At 41.9% G+C, this 17,804-nt stretch overlaps 1 protein-coding gene across 2 annotated transcripts in view; it reads left to right on the top strand.

Moving 5' to 3' along the window:
- Positions 1 to 17,804, top strand: part of TMOD1 (tropomodulin 1) — a 149,011-nt gene that overhangs the window by 48,471 nt on the left and 82,736 nt on the right. For both annotated transcript variants that reach the window (XM_044271325.1, XM_044271317.1), the window contains exon 2: positions 16,812 to 16,967. In XM_044271325.1, the coding sequence (XP_044127260.1) occupies positions 16,848 to 16,967 (120 nt within the window). In that variant the 5' untranslated portion in view covers positions 16,812 to 16,847. The remainder of the gene's footprint in view (positions 1 to 16,811; positions 16,968 to 17,804) is intronic.

The raw sequence follows: 17,804 nt of genomic DNA, 5'->3' as shown, positions 1-17,804 counted from the left end.
TTTAAATAAAAGATAGCAACTGATTTGCATTTCATTGAGTGAAATAAGTATTTGAACCCTCTAACAAAAAAAGACTTAATACTTGGTGGAAAAACCCTTGTTTGCAAGCACAGAGGTCAAACGTTTCTTGTAATTGATGACCAAGTTTGCGCACATTTTAGGAGGAATGTTGGTCCACTCCTCTTTGCAGATCATCTCTAAATCCCTAAGGTTTCGAGGCTGTCTCTGTGCAACTCTGAGCTTGAGCTCCCTCCATAGGTTTTCGATTGGATTAAGGTCCGGAGACTGACTAGGCCACTCCATGACCTTAATGTGCTTCTTCTTGAGCCACTCCTTTGTTGCCTTTGCTGTATGTTTTGGGTCATTGTCGTGCTGGAACACCCATCCACGACCCATTTTCAGTTTCCTGGCAGAGGGAAGGAGGTTGTCGCTCAGGATTTCACGATACATGGCTCCGTCCATTTTCCCGTTTATGCGAATAAGTTGTCCTGTGCCCTTAGCAGAAAAACACCCCCAAAGCAAAATGTTTTCACCCCCATGCTTGACGGTGGGGACGGTGTTTTGGGGGTCATAGGCAGCATTTTTCTTCCTCCAAACACAGCGAGTTGAGTTAATGCCAAAGAGCTCTATTTTGGTCTCATCAGACCACAGCACCTTCTCCCAGTCACTCTCTGAATCATTCAGGTGTTCATTGGCAAACTTCAGACGGGCCTGCACATGTGCCTTCCTGAGCAGGGGGACCTTGCGAGCCCTGCAGGATTTTAATCCATTGCGGTGTAATGTGTTTCCAATGGTTTTCTTGGTGACTGCGGTCCCTGCTAATTTGAGGTCATTAACTAACTCCTCCCGTGTAGTTCTAGGATGCTTTTTCACCTTTCTCAGAACCATTGACACCCCACGAGGTGAGATCTTGCGTGGAGCCCCAGAGCGAGGTCGATTGATGGTCATTTTGTGCTCCTTCCATTTTCGAACAATCGCACCAACAGTTGTCACCTTCTCTCCCAGCTTCTTGCTAATGGTTTTGTAGCCCATTCCAGCCTTGTGCAGGTCTACAATTTTGTCTCTGACATCCTTGGACAGCTCTTTGGTCTTTCCCATGTTGGAGAGTTTGGAGTCTGCTTGATTGATTGATTCTGTGGACAGGTGTCTTTTATACAGGTGACTAGTTAAGACAGGTGTCCTTAATGAGGGTGACTAATTGAGTAGAAGTGTCTAACCACTCTGTGGGAGCCAGAACTCTTAATGGTTGGTAGGGGTTCAAATACTTATTTCACTCAATGAAATGCAAATCAGTTGCTATCTTTTATTTAAAGTTATTTTTTCGATTTTCCTTTTGATGTGCTATCTGCCACTGTTACAATAAACCTACCATTGAAATGATACTGTTCTGAGACTTTTCATTTCTTTGTCATTGGACAAACTTACAAAATCAGTGAGGGGTCAAATAATTATTTCCTCCACTGTATATTCCAGACTTCTCACGCTTTAGGGCCCCTAAAATGCCAGGGCAGTACAAACACCCCACAAATGACCCCATTTTGGAAAGAAGACACCCCAAGGTATTTGCTGAGGGGCATATTGAGTCCATGAAAGATTTAAATTTTTGTCCCAAGTTAGCGGAAAGGGAGACTTTGTGAGAAAAAAAAAAAAAAAAAAATTCCGCTAACTTATGCCAAAAAAAATATATTCTATGAACTCGCCAGGCCCCTCATTGAATACCTTGGAGTGTCTTCTTTCCAAAATGGGGTCACATGTGGGGTATTTATACTGCCCTGGCTTTTTAGGGGCCTTAACCCCTTAGGGACACAGCCTTTTTACACCTTAGGACCAGGCCATTTTTTGAAAATCTGACCAGTGTCACTTTAAGTGCTGATAACTTTAAAACGCGTTGACTTATCCAGGCCATTCTGAGATTGTTTTTTCGTCACATATTGTACTTCATGACACTGGTAAAATAAAGTTAAAAAAATATTTTTTTTTGCATAAAAAAATGTCAAATTTACCAAAGATTGGGAAAAATTAGCAAATTTCAAAGTTTCAGTTTCTCTACTTCTGTAATACATAGTAATACCCCCAAAAATTGTGATGACTTAACATTCCCCATATGTCTACTTCATGTTTGAATTATTTTGGGAATGATATTTTATTTTTTGGGGATGTTACAAGGCTTAGAAGTTTAGAAGCAAATCTTGAAATTTTTCAGAAATTTACAAAAACCCAATTTTTAAGGACCACTACAGCTCTGAAGTCACTTTGCGAGGCTTACATAATAGAAACCACCCAAAAATGACCCCATTCTATAAACTACACCCCTCAAGGTATTCAAAACTGATTTTACAAACTTTGTTAACCCTTTAGGTGTTGCACAAGAGTTATTGGCAAATGGGGATGAAATTTGAGAATTTCATTTTATTGCCTAATTTTCCATTTTAACCCATTTTTTCCACTAACAAAGCAAGGGTTAACAGCCAAACAAGACTGTATCTTTATTGCCCTGACTCTGCCGTTTACAGAAACACCCCATATGTGGCCGTAAACTACTGTACGGCCACACAGCGGGGCGTAGAGTGAAAGGTGCGCCGTATGGTTTTTGGAAGGCAGATTTTGCTGGACTGGTTTTTTGACACCATGTCCCATTTGAAGCCCCCTGATGCACCCCTAGAGTAGAAACTCCATAAAAGTGACCCCATCTAAGAAACTACACCCCTCAAGGTATTCAAAACTGATTTTACAAACTTTGTTAACCCTTTAGGTGTTGCACAAGAGTTATTGGCAAATGGGGATGAAATTTGAGAATTTCATTTTTTTGCCTAATTTTCCATTTTAACCCATTTTTTCCACTAACAAAGCAAGGGTTAACAGCCAAACAAGACTGTATCTTTATTGCCCTGACTCTGCCGTTTACAGAAACACCCCATATGTGGCCGTAAACTACTGTACGGCCACACAGCGGGGCGTAGAGTGAAAGGTGTGCCGTTTGGTTTTGAGCTTGAGCTCCCTCCATAGGTTTTCGATTGGATTAAGGTCCGGAGACTGACTAGGCCACTCCATGACCTTAATGTGCTTCTTCTTGAGCCACTCCTTTGTTGCCTTTGCTGTATGTTTTGGGTCATTGTCGTGCTGGAACACCCATCCACGACCCATTTTCAGTTTCCTGGCAGAGGGAAGGAGGTTGTCGCTCAGGATTTCACGATACATGGCTCCGTCCATTTTCCCGTTTATGCGAATAAGTTGTCCTGTGCCCTTAGCAGAAAAACACCCCCAAAGCAAAATGTTTTCACCCCCATGCTTGACGGTGGGGACGGTGTTTTGGGGGTCATAGGCAGCATTTTTCTTCCTCCAAACACAGCGAGTTGAGTTAATGCCAAAGAGCTCTATTTTGGTCTCATCAGACCACAGCACCTTCTCCCAGTCACTCTCTGAATCATTCAGGTGTTCATTGGCAAACTTCAGACGGGCCTGCACATGTGCCTTCCTGAGCAGGGGGACCTTGCGAGCCCTGCAGGATTTTAATCCATTGCGGTGTAATGTGTTTCCAATGGTTTTCTTGGTGACTGCGGTCCCTGCTAATTTGAGGTCATTAACTAACTCCTCCCGTGTAGTTCTAGGATGCTTTTTCACCTTTCTCAGAACCATTGACACCCCACGAGGTGAGATCTTGCGTGGAGCCCCAGAGCGAGGTCGATTGATGGTCATTTTGTGCTCCTTCCATTTTCGAACAATCGCACCAACAGTTGTCACCTTCTCTCCCAGCTTCTTGCTAATGGTTTTGTAGCCCATTCCAGCCTTGTGCAGGTCTACAATTTTGTCTCTGACATCCTTGGACAGCTCTTTGGTCTTTCCCATGTTGGAGAGTTTGGAGTCTGCTTGATTGATTGATTCTGTGGACAGGTGTCTTTTATACAGGTGACTAGTTAAGACAGGTGTCCTTAATGAGGGTGACTAATTGAGTAGAAGTGTCTAACCACTCTGTGGGAGCCAGAACTCTTAATGGTTGGTAGGGGTTCAAATACTTATTTCACTCAATGAAATGCAAATCAGTTGCTATCTTTTATTTAAAGTTATTTTTTCGATTTTCCTTTTGATGTGCTATCTGCCACTGTTACAATAAACCTACCATTGAAATGATACTGTTCTGAGACTTTTCATTTCTTTGTCATTGGACAAACTTACAAAATCAGTGAGGGGTCAAATAATTATTTCCTCCACTGTATATTCCAGACTTCTCACGCTTTAGGGCCCCTAAAATGCCAGGGCAGTACAAACACCCCACAAATGACCCCATTTTGGAAAGAAGACACCCCAAGGTATTTGCTGAGGGGCATATTGAGTCCATGAAAGATTTAAATTTTTGTCCCAAGTTAGCGGAAAGGGAGACTTTGTGAGAAAAAAAAAAAATAAAAAATTCCGCTAACTTATGCCAAAAAAAATATATTCTATGAACTTGCCAGGCCCCTCATTGAATACCTTGGAGTGTCTTCTTTCCAAAATGGGGTCACATGTGGGGTATTTATACTGCCCTGGCTTTTTAGGGGCCTTAACCCCTTAGGGACACAGCCTTTTTACACCTTAGGACCAGGCCATTTTTTGAAAATCTGACCAGTGTCACTTTAAGTGCTGATAACTTTAAAACGCGTTGACTTATCCAGGCCATTCTGAGATTGTTTTTTCGTCACATATTGTACTTCATGACACTGGTAAAATAAAGTTAAAAAAAATATTTTTTTTTGCATAAAAAAATGTCAAATTTACCAAAGATTGGGAAAAATTAGCAAATTTCAAAGTTTCAGTTTCTCTACTTCTGTAATACATAGTAATACCCCCAAAAATTGTGATGACTTAACATTCCCCATATGTCTACTTCATGTTTGAATTATTTTGGGAATGATATTTTATTTTTTGGGGATGTTACAAGGCTTAGAAGTTTAGAAGCAAATCTTGAAATTTTTCAGAAATTTACAAAAACCCAATTTTTAAGGACCACTACAGCTCTGAAGTCACTTTGCGAGGCTTACATAATAGAAACCACCCAAAAATGACCCCATTCTATAAACTACACCCCTCAAGGTATTCAAAACTGATTTTACAAACTTTGTTAACCCTTTAGGTGTTGCACAAGAGTTATTGGCAAATGGGGATGAAATTTGAGAATTTCATTTTATTGCCTAATTTTCCATTTTAACCCATTTTTTCCACTAACAAAGCAAGGGTTAACAGCCAAACAAGACTGTATCTTTATTGCCCTGACTCTGCTGTTTACAGAAACACCCCATATGTGGCCGTAAACTACTGTACGGCCACACAGCGGGGCGTAGAGTGAAAGGTGCGCCGTATGGTTTTTGGAAGGCAGATTTTGCTGGACTGGTTTTTTGACACCATGTCCCATTTGAAGCCCCCTGATGCACCCCTAGAGTAGAAACTCCATAAAAGTGACCCCATCTAAGAAACTACACCCCTCAAGGTATTCAAAACTGATTTTACAAACTTTGTTAACCCTTTAGGTGTTGCACAAGAGTTATTGGCAAATGGGGATGAAATTTGAGAATTTCATTTTTTTGCCTAATTTTCCATTTTAACCCATTTTTTCCACTAACAAAGCAAGGGTTAACAGCCAAACAAGACTGTATCTTTATTGCCCTGACTCTGCCGTTTACAGAAACACCCCATATGTGGCCGTAAACTACTGTACGGCCACACAGCGGGGCGTAGAGTGAAAGGTGTGCCGTTTGGTTTTTGGAAGGCATGTTTTGCTGGACAGTTTTTTTGACACCATGTCCCATTTGAAGCCCCCTGATGCACCCCTAGAGTAGAAACTCCATAAAAGTGACCCCATCTAAGAAACTACACCCCTCAAGGTATTCAAAACTGATTTTACAAACTTTGTTAACCCTTTAGGTGTTGCACAAGATTTAATAGAAAATAGAGATACAATTTCAAAATTTCACTTTTTTGGCAGATTTTCCATTTTAATATTTTTTTTCCAGTTACAAAGCAAGGGTTAACAGCCAAACAAAACTCATTATTTCTGGCCCTGATTCTGTAGTTTACAGAAACACCTCATATGTGGTCGTAAACCGCTGTACGGTCACACGGCAGGGCGCAGAAGGAAAGGAATGCCATACGGTTTTTGGAAGGCAGATTTTGCTGGACTGGTTTTTTTGACACCATGTCCCATTTGAAGCCCCCCTGATGCACCCCTAGAGTAGAAACTCCATAAAAGTGACCCCATCTAAGAAACTACACCCCTCAAGGTATTCAAAACTGATTTTACAAACTTTGTTAACCCTTTAGGTGTTGCACAAGATTTAATAGAAAATAGAGATACAATTTCAAAATTTCACTTTTTTGGCAGATTTTCCATTTTAATATTTTTTTTCCAGTTACAAAGCAAGGGTTAACAGCCAAACAAAACTCATTATTTCTGGACCTGATTCTGTAGTTTACAGAAACACCTCATATGTGGTCGTAAACCGCTGTACGGGCACACGGCAGGGCGCAGAAGGAAAGGAATGCCATACGGTTTTTGGAAGGCAGATTTTGCTGGACTGGTTTTTTTGACACCATGTCCCATTTGAAGCCCCCCTGATGCACCCCTAGAGTAGAAACTCCAAAAAAGTGACCACATTTTAGAAACTACGGGATAGGGTGGCAGTTTTGTTGGTACAAGTTTAGGGTACATATGATTTTTGGTTGCTCTATATTACACTTTTTGTGCGGCAAGGTAACAAGAAATTGCTTTTTTGGCACCGTTTTTTTTTTTTTGTTATTTACACCATTCATCTGACAGGTTAGATCATGTGGTAATTTTATAGAGCAGGTTGTCACGGACGCGGTGATACCCAATATGTATACAATTCTTTTTATTTATGTACGTTTTACACAATAATTTCATTTTTAAAACAAAAAAAATGTTTTAGTGTCTCCATAGTCTAAGAGCCATAGTTTTTTAAATTTTTGGGCGATTATCTTAAGTAGGGTCTCATTTTTTGTGGGATGAGATGACGGTTTGATTGGCACTATTTTGGGGTGCACATGACTTTTTGATTGCTTGCTATTACACTTTTTGTGACGGAAGATGACAAAAAATGGCTTTTTTTACACCGTTTTTATTTTTATTTTTTTACGGTGGTCATCTGAGGGGTTAGGTCATGTGATATTTTTATAGAGCCGGTGAATACGGACGCGGCGATACCTAATATGTATACTTTTTTTTATTTATGTAAGTTTTACACAATGATTTCATTTTTGAAACAAAAGAAATCATGTTTTAGTGTTTCCATAGTGTAAGAGCCATAACTTTTTCAGTTTTTGGGCGATTATCTTGGGTAGGGTATGATTTTTGCGGGATGAGATAACGGTTTGATTGTTACAATTTTGGCATAGATGCGACTTTTTTGATCACTTTTATTACCTTTTTTGGGAAGTAAGGTGGGCAAAATTCCAATTTCATCATAGTTTTTAATTTTTAATTTTTATGGCGTTCACCGTTCGGGTAAAGTAACATTACCGTTTTATAGATCAGGTCGTTACGGACGCGGCGATACCAAACATGTGTAGGGAATTTTATTTTTTTCATTTTTAATCAGTGATAAATGTGTTTTTTGATTTTTACTTTATTTTTCACTTTTTTCACTTTTTTTTTGACCCAGACCCACTTGGTTCTTGAAGATCCAGTGGGTCTGATGTCTGCATAATACAGTACAGTACAATATATAGTACTATACTGTATTTTACACTTTGTCTGAACAGATCTATGCCTTTCAGCACAGATCTGTTCAGCACCATGGACAGCAGGACGCCTGAGAAGGCGTCCTGTTGCCATGGGAACCTTCCCCGTCTGCTCAGTAGTGGCCAGAACTGCGCAGACGGGGAAGGGTAAGGACGGGGCTTGGGGGGGCTGCCTGGAAGCTCTCTCCCTCTCCATTCGGGGGACTGCAAAGGCACAGCAGCCCCCCGATGGGAGAGGGAGGGAGCTCCCTCTTACTGTTAACCTTTTCCATACAGCGGTCCGTACGGACCGCTGTATGGAAAGGGTTAAACGGCTGACATCGCATCACCGATGTCAGCCGTTTATACCAGGGTGCCAGCAATGTGCTGGCACCCTGGTATACCCACTAGAAGCCAACGATTATTCGGCGGGAGGCGGGCGGGGGATCGCGATCCCGCCTGCCGCACCGCCCGCCTCCCGCACCGCCCCCACCACCCACAACTCCCCCCCCTGCACCACCCGCCGGCCAAAAATCATGCAGGGGTGCAGGGGGGAGGTAAAATCTATATTTGAGGTACACTAAAGTTTCTGATCCCCGCGGTCAGGGACCGCAGGGGTCAGAAACTGCAAAAAGCGCAGCAAACCGCAGGTCTGAATTGACCTGCGGTTTGCCGCGATCGCCGACATGGGGGGGTCACGGGACCCCCCCGCGCATTTAGCCTAGGTGCCTGCTCAATGATTTGAGCAGGCACCGGGTTCCGATCACTGCCAGCCGCACGGCAGTGATCGAAAATGCACAGGGCGTACATGTACGCCCTGTGTCCTTAAGTACCAGTGCACAAGGGCGTACCTGTACGCCCTGTGTCCTTAAGGGGTTAAAGCGTGAGAAGAAGTCTGGGATCCAAATGTCTAAAAATGCCCTCCTAAAAGGAATTTGGGCACCTTTGCGCATCTAGGCTGCAAAAAAGTGTCACACATCTGGTATCGCCGTACTCAGGAGAAGTTGGGGAATGTGTTTTGGGGTGTCATTTTACATATACCCATGCTGGGTGAGATAAATATCTTGGTCAAATGCCAACTTTGTATAAAAAAAAATGGGAAAAGTTGTCTTTTGCCAAGATATTTATCTCACCCAGCATGGGTATATGTAAAATGACACCCCAAAACACATTCCCCAACTTCTCCTGAGTACGGCGATACCAGATGTGTGACACTTTTTTGCAGCCTAGGTGGGCAAAGGGGCACACATTCCAAAGTGCACCTTTTGCATTTCACCGGTAATTTTTTACAGATTTTGATTGCAAACTTCTTCTCACACATTTGGGCCCCTAGAATGCCAGGGCAGTATAACTACCCCACAAGTGACCCCATTTTGGAAAGAAGACACCCCAAGGTATTCAATGAGGGGCATAGGGAGTTCATGGAAGTTTTTATTTTTTGTCACAAGTTAGTGGAATATGAGACTTTGTAAGAAAAAAAAAAAATCATCATTTTCCGATAACTTGTGACAAAAATAAATAAATTCTAGGAACTCGCCATGCCCCTCACGGAATACCTTGGGGTGTCTTCTATCCAAAATGGGGTCACTTGTGGGGTAGTTATACTGCCCTGGCATTCTAGGGTCCCTAATGTGTGGCAAGTAGTTTGCAATCAAAATGTGTAAAAAATGACCGGTGAAATCCGAAAGGTGCTCTCTGGAATGTGTGCCCCTTTGCCCACCTAGGCGGCAAAAAAGTGTCACACATGTGGTATCGCCGTACTCAGGAGAAGTTGGGGAATGTGTTTTGGGGTGTCATTTTACATATACCCATGCTGGGTGAGATAAATATCTTGGCAAAAGACAACTTTTCCCCTTTTTTATACAAAGTTGGCATTTGACCAATATATTTCTCTCACCCAGCATGGGTATATGTAAAATGACACCCCAAAACACATTCCCCAACTTCTCCTGAGTACGGCGATACCAGATGTGTGACACTTTTTGCAGCCTAGGTGGGCAAAGGGGCACACATTCCAAAGTGCACCTTTCGGATTTCACCGGTCATTTTTTACAGATTTTGATTGCAAACTTCTTCTCACACATCTGGGCCCCTAGAATGCCAGGGCAGTATAACTACCCCACAAGTGACCCCATTTTGGAAAGAAGACACCCCGCTAACTTGTGACAAAAATTAAAAAGTTCTATGAACTCACTATGCCCATCAGTGAATACCTTAGGGTGTCTACTTTCCGAAATGGGGTCATTTGTGGGGTGTTTGTACTGTCTGGGCATTGTAGAACCTCAGGAAACATGACAGGTGCTCAGAAAGTCAGAGCTGCTTCAAAAAGCGGAAATTCACATTTTTGTACCATAGTTTGTAAATGCTATAACTTTTACCCAAACCATTTTTTTTCTACCCAAACATTTTTTTTTATCAAAGACATGTAGAACAATAAATTTAGTGAAAAATTTATATATGGATGTGGTTTTTTTTGCAAAATTTTACAACTGAAAGTGAAAAATGTCATTTTTTTGCAAAAAAAAATCGTTAAATTTCGATTAATAACAAAAAAAAGTAAAAACGTCAGCAGCAATGAAATTCCACCAAATGAAAGCTCTATTAGTGAGAAGAAAAGGAGGTAAAATTCATTTGGGTGGTAAGTTGCATGACCGAGCAATAAACGGTGAAAGTAGTGTAGTGCAGAAGTGTAAAAAGTGGCCTGGTCATTAAGGGGGTTTTAGCTAGGGGGGTTAAAGTGGTTAAAGAGCAACTAAACTTTTATAATTTTAATATGTTGTCCCTAATCCATAAAAAATAAATATTCTAATATACTTTATTTATACATTTTCTATTTTTCCTATACTTTTACATCCCAGAGGATTCAGTCTGTGCTTAAAACTCAGATCTCTGAGCTGTCAGCGGTGTACAGAGTACTCATGTTATGAATGGTCAGCAGCAGCACAGGGAGTACAGGCAGGAGTGGACATTGCTGCTCCTGCCCGTGCTCGCCGGACAATTACTAACTCTTGGCATAGTATATGGGTAAGCTAAGAGAATTGCATGACAGTTCTCTTAGCTTAGCGGAGCAGGAAGAAGCAAGAGCCTGCTCCACTCAGCTAATCCTGGCATAGTACATGGATACTAGTTAGTAATTGTCCGGGGAGCACGGGCAGGAGCAGCCATGTCCGCTCCTGCTTGTACTCCCTGTGCTGCTGCTGCCCATTCATAAAATTAGTACTTCGTACACCGCTAAGCTAGCTGTCAGCGGTGAATAGACAGAGTTTTAGGGCTCATACACACGAATGTAAGGGCTCCGTGCCCGTGCTGCGGACCGCATACAGCGGTTCTGCAATATACGGGTCACCAGCCATGTGCATTCCACATCACGGATGCGGACCCATTCACTTGAATAGGTCCGCAAATCCGGAGATGCGGTGCAGAAGCACGGATCGGAACCCCATGCATGCACTACTCTTTTGCGGAGCGCACCGTCGGATGCAAGTGAATGGGTCCGCGATCCGCATGCAATTTGCGGTCCGCAGAACGGGCAGGGAGCCCTTACATTCGTGGGCATGAGCCCTTAAGCGCACACTGAATGGTGTGCTTTAGGGATGTAAAAGTATAGGGAAAATAGAAAATTAATAAGTATATTAGAAATTATTTTTTTTAGGCGATTAGGAACAACTATTTTTATAAAAGTTTAATTACTCTTTAAGGCTTCCATCAGCAGTTATATGAAAACGCTTTGACTGCAAAATCTTTATCTCACTTTTGAATTTGTTGGCCAACTACAGTATAAAATTTTATGTTGAGCTGTTTTTATTAATATATTGCTGTGATCTGCCTGCATGTTGTAGGTCTGTTAATGTACATTACCATGGGGATACCTTTCTGAAGCTTTAGGTGGATTACAGTTATAAAATGTGTTATCTAGACTTGTATTTTTGGAAGCATGTGCTCACCTTTCTTTGGTCCAGCTTCTGTTACAAAGCCAGAGAATCAGCGTAAAGGTTAAAAGTCTCTTCATGAAACTGAAGAAACAAGCAGCGGAAAGTGATATTGTAAGCGTTTGTTACATGCTAGCTTAAAGGGGGCTTTCCAAAAATATAGAAAAGTGTTAATAACAGACAGCATGGTTAAATCACATTGCCCACTCTAGTAACAGAGCCAGAGGCCAAAGATGACGCTGGATCCTGGATTTACTGTGTATGATGTCACCTGTGCAGCTATTAATACATAGACATGCATTTTTTTACCATTTGTAACAAGCGCAGACTGTATTTTATACTGGAAACAGCATCTGGACAGCCCCTTATTCTATGCTGAAGGCAGGGTATTATTGAGCTCAAGGATGTATAGTTTTCCATGATTTGTTTCTGTATTTTCACTCAATTTTTTTGTCCCACTTTGGGACTTCAATTTTTGGAGATCTGATCCCCTTTACAATGCATTACAATACTTCTGTGTTGTCATGCATTGGCTGTAAGTGTATTACTCACAGGGGGCTGGATCTCACAGGCTTGCACGGATGGCAGCCACTATCAGCCACTATCGGGTTAAAGAAGCACTCCAGGATTTTTTTATGCTGGCCCATGAGGGGTATTATACTGCAGTGAATTACAGTACCGGACACTTGACTGCAGACTTAAAAACTATGTAGTTGTATTATTTGACCTGCAACTGCAGAGTTGTACAGCATCTGCTGTGTTAGCTGGAAGCAAGTCTCTATGTGTCGTATAGCATATTGCATAAAAAACTACCGGTAAATATTCTTGTTATAACACAGCCACTTTCAATCTGCTGATGGGGTACACTTTTATATTCTCCGAAAACTCCTTTTAGGGTACAGAAACAAATTTAGCACAAAACAAATGCAGCAAATCCACACGAGTTACATGCAGATTTTGTCATGGATTGTAATGAGTTTAATTTTTACAACATTCTCTTTATTTATGGAGGTCAGTATGATTACAACAATACCACATTTGTATAGTTTTAGCTGTATTTTTAATACTTAAAAAAAAAACTTTGGAACAAAATGATTTTTTATTTGCATGCCCATATTCTGGCCTCCATAACTTTTCTATATTTACATCTACAGAGATGTATGAGGGCTTATAATAATAGTATGCATTCAGGGATGTCCGGTGCAAACGACTTTTATTTTTTAGTGTATTTTTATTATGGAGACAGGGGGTGATTTGAATTTTTCTTTGTATTTTCCTTATTTTTTTAAACTTTTTTTTAAGCTTTTTTTACACTTATATTAAGTCCCCTTAGAGGACTTTAACATGCGATTGTGAGATTGCTTCTCTCATAGACTGCAATTAATGACCATTGCAATCTATGGGAGATTCAACATGTTCCTATGGAGCTCTGTCATAGGCAGGTTCCATAACAATGTATTGCTGCGGTAGGCTCGAGCCTTTCTAAGCAGCTTTCCTGAGGAAAGTCACCATAGATGCTGTTGTCATATTTGATGGCATCTGAGGGGTTAAATGTATGCAACTGGTGTTATTGCCACTGGGTGAGGTATCGCAGGTTGCAGAAAACTATCAGGGGCCACATGCAGCCTGTGGGCTGCATGTTTGAGACCCTTATTGTAAAAGGACCTTTACTATTAGCTGCTGAATCATTCCTCTGCTGTTTGGTCTCTGAACACGTCTTCCTGACGCTTCTGCTCCACTCTACATTGACTTCAAAGTGATGATGTAATCTGATCCTATAGTGAGCCGGCAGCCTGTCTTGGTTTCACAATCAAGGACGAGTTTAGCATTTCTGGGGCCCCAAGCAAGGTTGTCTCTGGGGAGCCCATGCACATTGTTGAGCTTCACTCTGTAGCACTGCTAAGTTCCGCTCCATCACGCTTCTAATATGGTGACAACTTTTTTACCCCCCCCCCCTCCCCCCACACACAGTGCCTCCTTTTCTGCCCCCACAAAGTATGATGCCACCTAATGTGCCTCCAACCCAGTATGATGTTTCTTATGTGTCCCCTAAACAGTATGATGCCCCCTGATGTTCCCCTGACACAATATAATGTTCCCCTGCTGTGCCTCTTATACAATATAATGCCCACTACATGTGCCCCTCATAAAGTGTAATTGAATAGAGCAGATCTTTAAATGCAGATCTATTCTGGTCTGTCCTGCAGATAAGCACAACAGACATGATGATGTCACTTCATTGCACCTGCCTGACCAAAATCTCTGGTCACAAGGTGAACGATAGAGCAGGGAGCTGATGGCTCCCTCCTTTACCACTGTATTTATCTGTATCCGCATCCTGAGGACATGGATGCTGCCAGAAGTGGTTTTTCTGCCAGGTAGATCTTCCCAATCACTGGGTACCTACGCCATTGTGTAATTTGTTTAGTGGACAGATTTCTCGTAAATTTTAGTAGGTTAGTTTAGTAAAATGTGTGTGTGGGGGGGAGGGGGGGGGCTCTAGATAACTGTAGAACAAGGCATTTTCTCTCATAAGATATATTACGAAGTTCCTTATATTTAAGTTTATATTTGCCTATACTATTGATATATGCAAAGTTATCTGAAAGTACACTGACCATTTTAGGCACTTTATATTAGGGGTGCACCGAAATGAAAATTCTGGTCCGAAACCGAAACCGAAAATTCAGGATACCCCTTGACCGAAACCGAAACTGCCTTTTTGCCCAAATACTTTTAAAAGACCCCCCACCCCATAACAGTGCCATCCACAGACCCCCCCACCTCATAACAGTGCCATCCACAGACCCCCCCACCTCATAACAGTGCCATCCACAGACCCCCACCCACCCCATAACAGTGCCATCCACAGACCCCCACCCACCCCATAACAGTGCCATCCACAGACCCCCCCCACCTCATAACAGTGCCATCCACAGACCCCCACCCACCCCATAACAGTGCCATCCACAGACCCCCACCCCATAACAGTGCCATCCACAGCCCCGCCCCCTCCCATTGTACAATTAATAGAAAATAGCGGGGAGGGACTGGGAGGAGGATCTGGGGGCCGGTAGGGGTGCACCGAAATTTCGGCGGCCGAAAATATCGGCCGAAAATGCACCTAATCTGTTTCTGCCGATATTTTTACATATCGGCCAGAAATAGCGGGGAGGGACTGGGAGGAGGAGCTGGGGGCCGGTGCGTTCACTGTTCTCCGGCCCCCAGCTCCAGTAGTTATAAAATATTGTACAATTAATAAGCATTCTATTCATGAGGCCCTCTCTGCAGTATTACATTCAACACAGCCACATCCTACTCACAGGGCTGTCATCTTAATGCTGGCCAGCCGGGCAGACGAGCGGCAGCGTCACAACTGACGTCATGTGCCTGGCCTACTTTCTGAATGAAGGAGGCCGCGCAGGCATGTGACGTCAGTCGTGACGCTGCCGCTCGTCTGCCCGGCCGGCCAGCACAGCCCTGTGAGTAGGATGTGGCTGTATTGAATGTAATACTGCAGAGGGGGCCTCATGAATAGAATGCTTATTAATTGCACACATTATATAACTACTGGAGCTGGGGGCTGGAGAACAGTGAACGCACCGGCCCCCAGCTCCTCCTCCCAGTCCCTCCCCGCTATTTCCGGCCGATATGTAAAAATATTGGCAGAAACAGATTAGGTGCATTTTCGGCCGATATTTTCGGCCGCCGAAATTTCGGTGCACCCCTACTTTATATACATGAAAGATGCCTTGAAGTTTAAAGGGGTTTCACTATTTCCAAATGTGTATTAATCATTTGCAACTTATTAATAAATTGTCTTCAGAGGTTCTGTGCTGTTTTTACTACCTGCAAAGCCACATGATTCACATCTCCTCCCCCACAACAGTTTAGTCTGTAACACGGCTGCAGATGCTGGGACACATGACAAGAGGCATCCATCTTAAAGAGCTTCTGTCTGGAACATGGTTATTAAACTGACTGACTCTAGACATGTGCTAATGTCAACTGAAGTTCCTATGTGCCTCAGTTTTTGTGAAAAACAAACTTTTATTTTATGCAAATGACCCTATAGAAGCAATGTGGTGTTGCCCTTACTCCTAGAGTCTGTTCTTCCTCCTCTGGCCATGGCTTCATCATGTTGACAGAGCCTGGCATCCTGCCTAACCCTGTCAATCAACATGATGAGGGCATTTCCAGAGGAGAGGGAGAACAGCTAGGAGTAGGGGCAACAATGGTCCGTGAAATTCACTGACAGGAGACAGATGTCTGTCCGTCCATGTTTTGTCAGTGGTTTTCATGGCCCCATAGCCTTAATTGAGCATGTTTTTCAATGATGTATAAAAAAGGCCTAATTTGGTATTTGATATTAAAATTCTCTTAGTAAACCTAGACACAAAGGGAGAAATTCCGGTTGCTGTGGTCCTGTTGGGAAAAGAAATGTGTTAAGAACTAAATATAAGAGTTTTTTTTCTCCTCCTCCTCAATGTTTTCCAATAACTTTTTGTCCATGCCAATTAGCAACTCCACAAATTTGTATAAGCATTTAGTACAGATCTCCCATCTTGATCAATAGTAGACGAAGGTAATACCTAGATTCAGAGGCCCCTAGGTGCAAGACTCTCCTATAAACATTTTTCTAGAAAGGACTTGTTCTACCAGTTCAGTACATCCGACTGTGGACTCTTCTCTGAGCATAGAATCAAGTCTAGATAGCCAGGTCTGTTCTCTCGCCCAGTAATCCAAGCTAGTTATCAATCCCGAATCTGCAGACACAGAAATTTAGAACAAACTCAACAAATGTAGCCTATATAAAAAATGATATTGACTGAAATGAAACGATGGCTACCGACATGAGTAAAATAGTGGCTGGCCCCCTTCCAATCAAGAAAACAGACAACTAAACCTACAACAAATGAGTGTCCTAATTGATGCTGGTAGACACATTAATTTACATATAGTGTGTGCTTCAAATTAGTACATGAGTTCAGGCTACCGCTAAGCCCGGTTTGGTTGGTGACTTTTTTACAGCATAAGATATTATATTGGGCTAATCCAACATCTTCTGCTCCCCCATTTAAAGCACCAACGTGTTCCACTGCTCTGTACACAAAATATGTTCATTACACCAGTCTTACATCAAATTGTAGTACTTAAATAATGTTCACCTTACAGGTCCATCTTGGAAAAAATTTACAAAAGGCTAATAAAATGCTACGCAGAAAAGACTTAGAGAAATATCGTGATGTGGATGAGGATGATATCTTAAACAGGCTGACTGATGAGGAAATAAGAGAACTGGAAGGAGAACTAGAAGAATTAGATCCAGATGTAAGTATCACTAGTTATATTTTTATTGAGATATTTGATTTGTGTCTTCTATGTTATCTCTTTACAAAAATTATTTTTGTTAATGATTTCATTTCAGGATATACGGTAAACCCCTAGATATCACTTAATAATGCTTAATCACTGCATGAGTAGACAGGCTAAAAATCGGTAGATGATCACATATTGTTCAGTGTTTATTTTATTGTTCATTTTACTGAATGAAGAAGGAGAAGATTAAGAAATCTTGTGTCTGAGGTGTTTCTTGTTACATAGCATGATACATTTGTTATCCTGGGCTTTGTTTGGGTTATTTTACATTTATAGCCCTCTAAGTAAAGGATGGGGGAGGCGTTAGGGGTCCAACACTGACTTATACAGATTTTTGCCCATTAAACAGATAAAAAGTTTTTGTGTATCTTAACAGTAAATTCATCTTAATATTCATCTACACCGTCTGCAAGCAGCGTTTTTCTGTCCGCGATATAGTGCAGAGCAAGACAGATCCGTCCTGACTCTCAATGTAAGTCAATGGGGACGGTTCCGTTTCTCTGACACAATAAAAAACGGATCCATCCCCCATTGACTTTCAATGGTGTTCTTGACTGATTAGTCATGGCTATATAAAACATAATACAACCGGATCCGTTCATGACGGATGCATGCGGTTGTATTATTGTAACGGAAGCGTTTTTGCAGATCCATGACGGATCCGCAAAAAAAAGCTAGTGTGAAAGTAGCCTGAGTTGCAAAACAAGCTGTTTGTTCTGTTTCTTTTGATGACAGACATCACCATAAAATAAAAGTCGCTCCATACCGTAATTTCATTAGAAAATAAGA

Source organism: Bufo gargarizans, chromosome 1, assembly GCF_014858855.1.
Source record: "Bufo gargarizans isolate SCDJY-AF-19 chromosome 1, ASM1485885v1, whole genome shotgun sequence".
In the NCBI taxonomy this organism is placed as follows: domain Eukaryota; kingdom Metazoa; phylum Chordata; class Amphibia; order Anura; family Bufonidae; genus Bufo; species Bufo gargarizans.
Note: the sequence above shows the minus strand (reverse complement) of the source record. Positions and strands in the feature narration are given on the sequence as shown.